General features: G+C 34.7%; 2 protein-coding genes across 2 annotated transcripts; one reads left to right on the top strand and one right to left on the bottom strand.

Annotated features, from left to right (window-relative positions):
• Positions 1-256: 256 nt before the first annotated feature.
• On the bottom strand, positions 257-4,641 carry LOC148089340 (uncharacterized). Its single transcript, XM_087783576.1, has 3 exons — positions 4,186-4,641; positions 2,348-2,587; positions 257-1,612 (listed from the first exon to the last, which is right to left on the bottom strand). Exons 1-3 carry the CDS (start codon positions 4,550-4,552, stop codon positions 1,080-1,082), a joined length of 1,140 nt encoding a protein of 379 aa, XP_087639702.1. The 5' UTR covers positions 4,553-4,641; the 3' UTR covers positions 257-1,079.
• Positions 4,642-5,182: 541 nt separating this feature from the next.
• On the top strand, positions 5,183-8,211 carry LOC148089339 (UPF0193 protein EVG1 homolog). Its single transcript, XM_087785667.1, has 7 exons — positions 5,183-5,224; positions 5,396-5,456; positions 5,584-5,646; positions 6,536-6,706; positions 7,770-7,898; positions 7,972-8,072; positions 8,131-8,211. Exons 2-7 carry the CDS (start codon positions 5,396-5,398, stop codon positions 8,209-8,211), a joined length of 606 nt encoding a protein of 201 aa, XP_087641793.1. The 5' UTR covers positions 5,183-5,224.
• The last annotated feature ends 1,800 nt before the right edge of the window (positions 8,212-10,011 follow it).

Below are 10,011 nucleotides of genomic sequence, written 5' to 3'. Positions count from 1 at the left end.
TTTGTGACCCTGGTCTGGAAAAGCGCTATACAAATAAAAATGACTTACTTACTTACATGTTTATCTCATCATGACCATGTTTTGAAGTTATTACTTTATAAGGTGCTACCCTGACTGAAATCCGGGCGAGAGGTTACGAGAGTCATGCGGTCGGTAAATTCTGCAACCCCAGAGTGAAGTACTCAAGTACTTTGTAACCGATGTTAAGATGAAATAAATAATTGAACTCATCACGTTTTTAAAAAAAAGGGTTTTATTGTATTTTATGCTTAAACACAGCAATTATAAAATCATTTTATATTGACATCATGAAAAATTTCGGAGGTAGTCGTGTATGTTTCGTTGGTGTCGAAATAATAACATTCACAGAAATAACTGGACTCACTTTCATGGAAGTATATCAGTGTCATCCGGAGATTGAATATAACTTTATTAATTATATAAAAGAAAGTGATACTGGGGTAAATCCTTTCCATACAGATGCAAAAATAAACAAAAGTAACAACTATTATATATTGAAAAACCGCTGAGATATACTTTTCTTTAAATAATTATTTTTAAAAGTTCACTTGTTTTTTGTTGATTTTTGACACAACACCAACACTTTAAAATTTGAAATTCCACTGTTCAAAACTCTGATGGCACTGATATACTCTATAAAACGTCCTGCAACAAACTGATAAAAAGGTCTCTCTTAACAAATAAAAATTCAAATGTTTTATCCGTTAACAAACCTATTATTTTCCATAACTCGTTTCAGACAAGGACACAGAAAACTGTGATGCAAGTTGTAACTCGGGTGTATTTACATGTACATTGACCTATCCATGTCACAGGAATACTTTAAAAGCAACCAAACATCTAAAGAACTTGTGATAAATACAAATAATTTAAGCAAAATAAACTAAAATGTATGTGATTTCAACACTCATAATAGGGAGGTTTTTAGTAAAAATATTATCTGGTTGCATGTTAAAAAAAACATGATAAAACACCCATAAAGCCTCAATGGTAAAGGTTTAAAGTAATTTTGTAGTTATTGATTATGTCTCAATTATAGCCAGAGAATCCCGTTTGTACTACTGATGCGTTCGCTGGTGGATCTTCAGCCCCCCACAGTTTCTGAAGGACTTCCCACACTGTTTACACATGTAAGGCTTCTCCCCGGTGTGAATACGAAAGTGTCTCGTCAAAGCGCCAGAGTGACGGAAGCACTTGGAACAGACCGAGCAGGTGTACGGACGCTCCCCCGTGTGGATGCGAAGGTGAGACTTGAGGTTCTCCATGCGGTTAAACTCTCTGCTGCACACGGCGCAACGAAACGGGCTGCAACCCGGTGGATAGAGCTGCAGCTTGGTCCGCTTGTCCATGACCGGCTGCTGCTCGTCGCGCTGCATCACTCGACGACACTGACCCTGGTGGTGCCGGAGCATGCTGGGTACTTGGAAAGTCAGACCGCAGTACCTGCAGCTGTGGTGACCGCGGCGGGGCGGGGTGTGACCTCCGGACATTTGTGGGTTTGAGTCTGTCAGGTCGGAAAAATGAGGCGCGTTGGGGAAGTCTGAGGAGAGAAGTGGGTTGTCTGGAGGAGGCAGGAGATGTGAGCTCATGTCTGGAAGATGTAGAATTCAGTGTAAGACATTTAAAATTATAAAATGAGTTGGTGCTTGAATCTATGGAAGTATATCAGAACCAACAGAACATTGAATGGTTCAATTGAACATTTTAAATGTTGAAACTTTGAATTTTATTATTAAAAGTAGTTTAAAGCATTTATTTAATTATAATTATATATATTTATATATGAATAAAAATAATATACAGTCCGGTGCAAAAAAAATCAAACACTATACAAAAAACAACAGCAGAGACAAAAATAATAATAAAATAAATACATTTAAAGGCAAAATAATATCTCTCGTATCACTACTATATTCTGATTTATTTTTACATTTTTTCGATTTTCTTTTTTATACAATCATTTAAAATAAATAAAGTCAAGTAAAGAAAATATGGAATTTAATATTATTAAACATTTTAATACAAACAATTTAAAGTAGTTTTTTTTTTAATGTTTTTTTTTTTATTTTAACCCTTGTGTTATCTCAGGTGTACAACCTCCCTGGCTTCAATAAAAACATATGCAGTGTTGGAGGTCGTTCACCTTTACCCGAAGACAACACAAGGGATACCACAAGCCCATTTGTTTTCGGGTCACCTTGACCCTGAGATAACAAGTGTAAGTGTTAAATTCAACCATTCAATATTTTGATGGCACTGACTAATTCCATGTGAATCGATCCGTGTAAGGAAAAAAAAAGAAAACATTTAATGAATCAAATCCCACCTTCAATCTGCCTGGAGCAGGACTGTTGAATATCCTGCCACTCCTCCAGCAGCGACGACTGTTCTGCACAATCCAGGCCGAGCTGCTCCTCTTTGATGAAATCGACGATGGAAGTGGAACTATCGCTCTGCTCGTCATGCCTCTCCTGCTTCACGACTATTGGTTCAGGTGAATTCTCTTGGCTGCTGGTGAAGTGGGTTGTGAAGTCGATCTTCCCAACGGAAGCCTCCACAGCAGGATCTGTTAACAAACACTTTGTTGAGCAGTTTTTCAAAATTGCAAAATCGCCAACTTTGACAATTCTACAATAGGTGGCAACAAAAACAAAAGACAATCATGCAACAATGCTATATTAGAGTGCTATATATTATATTATGTTTATGTTATTATAAACGGGGTCATATCTAGTAGTCACAAGAACAAATAATACGATACCAGGTTTTTTTTGTCCCAAGAGTACCAAATACACAATGTCCCTTTTGAACACTTTACATAATGTTAACGCAAAGTGACGATGCAGTTTTGTAACATTGTAAGATCTTTTCTGAGGGTTTATGAGCTCATGTTATTTGAAATAAAACCTACTTTTCCATTCCCTACAGTAAAAGTCGGATGAAACTGACCAGACCCAAGAGTCAAGAGTAACACAGACAATAGATTCATAAAAAACAAGAACGAGAACAATGGCGATAAAAAGAAAGTGCAAGATGACACAATCTAAGTCTAAAGATAAAGAACATACATCAAAGAAAAATAAGATTAGATTAACATGGAATATCATATTTCATAATCACAATCTTTTATTGCCCGACAAAACACAGTTGAAGGATTTTTTATTTATTTATATACTGTTCTCTCATATCTGCTCATCAACACCGTTTGAATGTATACTCTTTGTTTTTTATTGATTTGCACATTTATGAGAAAAAAGTTTAAAGGAGGTTTGTTATTATACTTGAAGGCTGCTCAACACTGTTTGATGTATAATAGTTGTTAGTGTTGTTTATTTTTTTCATCCGTATGAAAGGAAAAATACCACCACCACTTTATTTAATTAATAAATGTATGTACTTCAAAGTAAAGGCATCTTATTAACCATGATATCGAAGTACCAAAAAAATGTACTTGTAAGTAAGTAAGTAAGTAATTTCTTTTTGTATAGCGCTTTTCCAGACCAGGATCACAAAGCGCTTAAACAATTAAAACAATATTCAATAAAGTATATACTTTAAAGGGCAAGATAAAACTGATAACACAACAGGAGTTCCAGAAAATCAAGGAAAAGCCTGAACAAATAAAAATGTCTTAAGATGTTTCTTGAAGGAGTCAGTAGATCATCAAACACAGAGGAAGATCGTTCCAAAGCTTAGGAGCAACAGTCTGGAAGGATTTCTCTCCTCTGGTCCTGAACCGTGTGCGTGTACCAGTAGATTCTGATCCATAGACCTCAGAGGTATCAACTACTGAAATGTTATCATCTTGACAACCCTATGACAAATCTTTTTATCGCTTCTACAATTCAAGATCAAGATCCTAAGACACTAAGATCCAGCTGGAAATAGAAGCAGAGACTCATTCTATCACCAAGAAAAACACATGAATATAATTTCCTTTCCTGCCGAATATTAGTGTCTGAAATGTGTTTTATTTACCCTTGACACGTCAAGACGGTATTTCAGGGAAGTTTACTCCAGAAATAACATGTAAACTAGTGAAAAATAGTTTGCTAAAAATGAAACAGGTGAAGGTTGGAGAATGTACTATATACTCTATTTCTTAAATCACTTGACAGATTTGATCAAGTAAAGCAAACACTATATAGTTTTCAGTGGACATACTTGTGTCAGCAGCTTCCTCATGATGCACTTCAGGTGCCATCAACCCATCACTGCTGTCGTCCACACACTTCCGGTCATCTTCTTCTTGATCATCGCAATCGATCGCTAGGTTCATCGAATCGAGTCTTCCCTCCTTCAGGGAGTCGAGAAGCGCCTCGGCTTGTTCCAGTCGTTCCTTGAGGGATTCATTCTCCTTCCGCACCAGCGCCAGGATCCCGTCTGTTGTCTGCCCGACGATCTCGCTCACTTCCCGGACTGCTATCTCCACAGCCACCTCGAAGGCTCCGCGGATGGCCGCGACGAGCTCCTGCTGCAGGGACGCGGGCAGAAACACCTGCTTTAGCTCCCTGGTCTTCAAGTCACACATGATGGGCTCGACTTTCGCTGTAAAGAGTCAGAAGAGAAGCTTCGTCACATCTGGGTCCTTCTGTTTACCTTTCGAGCTAAACGATTCTCCTTCGCATGACAAGGTGTGGACGCATGTCTGCCACCTACTGGTCTGGAGTATTAGGTTGTTTTTTTTAAAGTGAAAAATATATTTTTGTTTTGTTTTTTTTAAAGAAAAATGAATCGCTAAATCTACAAATCTCTATTCGTATAACTTAATAAATTTAACATTTTTAATTTATGAAAAAACAAACGACTGCATATGTAAATAATAATCAATATTATTATTGTTATTACACTTTTTATATAAAACGTATTGTCGTGATGCATATTAGAATAGTTATAGCGAGAATTGGGTATTAACACAACAAAAATATCGCCATTAAATCAATTATAAAAAGAAAATGAATCAAAACGAACTTATAACACATAATAATTTTTCCTAAAATACACGGAAAAAAAATTACCGTCAAGAATAAATAGCAATTGATTTTTTTTTAGTATGGGATTATTGCCATCAAAGTTTTGTATTTTCATTTATAGGTGATTTTACCGACCATGATTCCACTATGTTGACACCTTGTTGCCTAGCAACGGGTCTCGACACAGTTGCGTTCAGACGTGGATTTGTGTTTTCTCAACCACAGCCAGAGTAAGTCATTGTTGCAAGTTTAAGTTTTGCTCTTAACGTTTCTTAACAGTTTTCGTTCTAGTTTCAGCATCCAAAATGAAGTAAATTAAACTTTTATTAATGTGATGTTTGATGTTTATTCAAAGTGTGTATGTGGGCAATAAAAATGTCTACTTTGTGTCTGTTTAAAAGATGGAAAACAATTGTCGAGCGAAAAACTCGTACAGCAAAGTGACGCAGGACATGATCAGATGTAAGAACAAACTTTTTCATCCCTTTTTTTCCGATATCATTTCCTAGATCAAGAGATGCATCTTTATGTGTTGAAAAAAGTTATTATTAATTTTTTTTTCCGACCATTATTCATTTGTTGTTCTCAGTAATGATGCAGGAATCTGGACTCAACCATTTCCAGCGAAGGCAGATCACAGAACGACTAAAAAGTACGTCCAAAACCTGCGGAAATCACCTTGTTTGAAGAACATTTGTTTAACAAAAGAGCAAAGGATGTATAAATGTAGGCATATAGGTTAAGATCATCGGTTTATTCATGTTTAAAAACAAAGTCCTGCTATAAAGGTTGATTCATAATACATCTATTGCCAGTAATGTAAAGCCAAAAACTTTTTTGTTTCGTTTTTTTAATTGGTGTTGTGGAAATAAAATCTAAACAAATATAAATCAGTTACATGAAATAAAATCAATGAAGAAAAAAAAGGTAACATACATTACTTAAATATTATAAAATGAATAACATAGAGTAAAGTAAAATAATGAAATGAACATATTAAAATAAAATTGAACAAAATAAAATAGAATAAAATAAAATGGATTAAATATATAAAATACAATAAATTCAATTAACGTTAATTATAAATATATGTAAAATAAAAAAAACAATAAAATACATGTAAATCAAATCAAATCAAATCAAATGTATTAAATTAAATTGACATTTTATTCTCATTAAACACAAAATAAATAAACAGTTGAAAAGTTAAGAAAAGCAATAACAATGCGGTATTCTGGTGGATCTGTGAATTATTATGGGCTGTTTAACAGGTAAAAGTTAGTGTTGAATTTACATTGAAGCTTTGAGTCTGAAAATAGAAACTAAATATTTTTTTAATATCCACTAGTTTTACTTATGACAAAAATATATTTGTCCAATGAGCAGCCAAATATTTTTTATTACAAAGTGAAGAAATGAATGTTTTGCAGAAATGTTAGTGATTGAAACGCAAAACTACATCCTTGGAGTAACTTCCTTGTTACCTTAATATTCTGCACTTTGTGTTCAGGCCTGAGTATCTCACAGTCGTCTCTTCACAGATGGGGAACCGTTGCAGCTGAACGAAAAGGCGTCGCCATCCGCCCGAGGACTTTCTGAACCCACCAAGAGTGTCCAGCACAGACTCCCGGCAAAGCCTTTGAGACGAAGTTTAGAGTCTTGTCGTTCCGGTGACAGCTACGTCAGAGAGAAGTTTAGACCTGGACCAACACGTATGTCTATTTCTGAATCTCCTTTTTACGTTTTCAGATACAGATTCTTGTTTAGAACTTGAGTCTCGATCACTTATATCACATGTGACAACGGTCATTCTTCAACGTTAACCAGCAACCCATGTTAAGTGGCAGACGAGAGCTTTAAAATGAAAAGTTTGCTCCAAATGATAGTCTTTTGCTGATAAACTGTTTGCTAGTATTGTGAGAAATGCACTTTTATTGAGAGTTTCTACTGTTTTATAGAAAGCGATGAGGGAAAATTTGTCAGAAAACTTTAGAAAACAAAAATTGAATTCTCCAGAAAACGTTTGTAGTGACCTGCATAGATATTACATGTTGGATCTTATAAGCCTAAAATCATTTTACATCAGATTTATATTGCTTCTGTTTAGTCTATTTTAAGAGAACTGACCGTTATTGCCTCATCAACAAGTATCCAGCAGGGCTGTTTAAAAGATTTATACACTTAAATTTTGATATTTTCTTTTTTTAACAGTACCATATGAAATTCAACAGCACTGTATAGCTTTTAAATTCAAATTGTTCATAGTTATGTTATGGTTTATATGTCAATAAAGTTTGTATAAAATAAAATAATGTACATGTTTTAATCATTTAACATTAATTAATATGCAGATACTCATGACAGTTTTTGTGTTGCAATTTAACCTCCAGCTGCTAGATGGCAGCATTTATTATGTTGTATTATTCAATGGCTAAAGTAAAAATTAAATCCCGCGAGATCACAGGGATGACTGAGGACGAGAGGATACAGACGCTTTTAAACCTGATGTTTGGACATATTTTGGTTTCAAATGAAAGCAGGTACGACTTCGTCAAGAGTCATGTGGTCTGTAAATTCTACAACACCAGAGTCAAAGTACTCGACAATACTACAAATATATCCTTGTTCCTACAGTATCACTACATATTGTATCGTTGCCCCTGTATCGTGATCTGTGTCGCCACATTCTTGCCAAAACACACAAATAGAGTTGATCCAGATTGTGGTGAAGATTTTGTGCGATTGAGTTTCACACCCTTGATTTATATGATCCAGGGGATTTAGAGAAAGAGAAGAGACGACTGCAAAATATCTTAGCGACTGGAAAGGAAGACGTTTCTATCCGTGATGTCGCTGCACATGTGACGACCGAGGCGAGGGAGGAAATGGATCCCATCGACGAGGGTGAGTGTTCGTGGAGGTGTGGTCGAAGCCACATCACCGTCGGTCGTCATAATGAAGATGTTTTCTGCTGCAGTACTGGATCAAATCCAGGAGAGGAGACGGTTTCTGGCAGACATGGCTGCTCTGGGACAGGAGAAGAGGTACGCCCACATCATCAACACGGAGATATCACAGGTGGGTCTTTAGAGTTTCATCAAGTCTACATTGAAACTAATGACAATGTTTCTTCTAGAAAATCACCCAGTTGGAGATTTTGGAAAGAAGAAGCAAACAAGGAAGTCAAAAGGCAGAGTCAAGCGAGTGTAGTGATTGACAGGTGGTCAAATAGTCTTGACTGGATATAGAGATTGATCACACACTTAAAATATAACTTGAAGTTTCTGGAATAAACTACAATTTAATACTTTGACAGTTGTTTGAGTCTGATGTGTTTGTGTTCATTCTGTATATATAAGAACCTTGAACAGTTGAATTTAACATTTTAAATGTTGAAACCTTTTTTTGGAAACTTTGTTGAAATGTTGTTGCTGTAAAAAAAAAATTAAATCATCTAAATCAACAATTTGTTTATTTAAATGTGAAAGATTTGTTTTATATAGATTAAAATCGTACGAAAATTATTTAATACGAGATTAAATTCTTAAAAAATCCCACTAGAAAGTAAACCTGGACTATGAATTATATAATAATAATGAATTAATACATTTTTCTTTCTGCAATAATGAAAAGAAGGAGAAAAAAAAGAGTTTTATATAGTAAAAAAGCATTTTTGTACGACATTAATATCGTATTTATTTCGTATATATAGATATTCTTTTTCCAGTAATTCCAAAAAGTTTATAAATTTTAAATATTTTAATTCGTAGCCTTTTCAATCCAATATAAAGATGTTGGTAAAATAGAACCACCGTGTAGCAAAGTAGCTAGCTACTCTTTTTTATTTTATTTTGAATTTAATCATTATTTTTGAATTACTAGACCACCAGACCATCCATCTAGACCATTTTTATACAATTCTAATTAAATAAATAATAATTCAACCTTTTATTATACAAATGATAGATTTTAGTTAATCTAAAAAAAACAAATTCAATCTTTCCATATATAAATGATTGAAAATATAACGCTTAAAAAACATTAAAAGGTTATGATGATGCACTGACAGTGGGTATGAAGAGTATTTCAGACTCCGTCAAATAAATCACCTTTGTTTTATTGCAGCCATTTTCTAAAATCAAAATGTTTTTGTTAGTTTATTTTAGCCAATGTATTCTAAAAGAAACTGTACCCACATTACTTCCATAGATGGATTTTATTAATCCCTCAATTTTCGTTTTTGATATTTTCCTGTAGACAACTATGGAATCCCCAGAGTGCCATAATTCGTAAATAATAAATTGGTTAGGAAATAGCAACATCCAGGGGTAAAAGACAATCCCTTTCATGGCTATTTTGAAAAAAAACCCCGCCAGAATATGTTTATCAATGTCAAAATATGTGTGTTTTGTATATCAAAAAAAGCAAATGACCTAAAACTCTTTTACCAAATGGACTATTTGCTCATCTTGTTTTCCAACTCCTACATTTCATCATGCAAAACACAACTATCGACCCTGTGGTTAATACTTAACTGGTGATCTATAAACTTTTATTACGCACGAACATGTGACAGTTTAAATGAGTTTACTTTTTTCTACATGTACCTTCATTCATCTCACAGAGAGAAATGTACACGTGAAAAGAAAAACTGTGAGTTGTGTATTTGTGCAAAAGTTGTGTATCTATGCAAAAGATAAGCAGATTCAAACAGTAAAAACGCTCCGTTATATTTTGGTGAAGATTCCATTGATCATTCGGCTTCTTATTTACACCAATCATGTCATCTGAGTGAGGAATGTTGAGAGCCTGTGTGTGTGTGTGTGTGTGTGTAATCCAGTGTGAAAGTCTCAGTCTTGTGATGCCATGCTGGGTTTGTGAGTCACATGATGATTTGCTGAAAGAAATTAATTATTGTGTTGAGACTGTAACAGTTTTCAAGATGATCGTAAGTGTTGTCCACTGACCTTCTCTGGTCCTACAGATGCACAGAATCATGTCATATTCCCATAGTTGG

This window comes from Callionymus lyra, chromosome 1 (assembly GCF_982586985.1).
Source record: "Callionymus lyra chromosome 1, fCalLyr1.hap1.1, whole genome shotgun sequence".
Lineage (NCBI taxonomy): Eukaryota > Metazoa > Chordata > Actinopteri > Syngnathiformes > Callionymidae > Callionymus > Callionymus lyra.
Note: the sequence above shows the minus strand (reverse complement) of the source record. Positions and strands in the feature narration are given on the sequence as shown.

Excerpts from the sequence above, each read along its gene's own strand:
- LOC148089340 (XM_087783576.1), bottom strand. The coding sequence starts at position 4,552 with ATGTGTGACTTGAAGACCAGGGAGCTAAAGCAGGTGTTTCTGCCCGCG. Across the intron at positions 2,588-4,185 it reads TGAGGAAGCTGCTGACACAA|ATCCTGCTGTGGAGGCTTCC; the intron begins GTATGTCCACTG and ends GTTTGTTAACAG. Across the intron at positions 1,613-2,347 it reads CTGCTCCAGGCAGATTGAAG|ACATGAGCTCACATCTCCTG; the intron begins GTGGGATTTGAT and ends TACATCTTCCAG.
- LOC148089339 (XM_087785667.1), top strand. The coding sequence starts at position 5,396 with ATGGAAAACAATTGTCGAGCGAAAAACTCGTACAGCAAAGTGACGCAG. Across the intron at positions 5,457-5,583 it reads GACGCAGGACATGATCAGAT|TAATGATGCAGGAATCTGGA; the intron begins GTAAGAACAAAC and ends TGTTGTTCTCAG. Across the intron at positions 8,073-8,130 it reads TCAACACGGAGATATCACAG|AAAATCACCCAGTTGGAGAT; the intron begins GTGGGTCTTTAG and ends TGTTTCTTCTAG.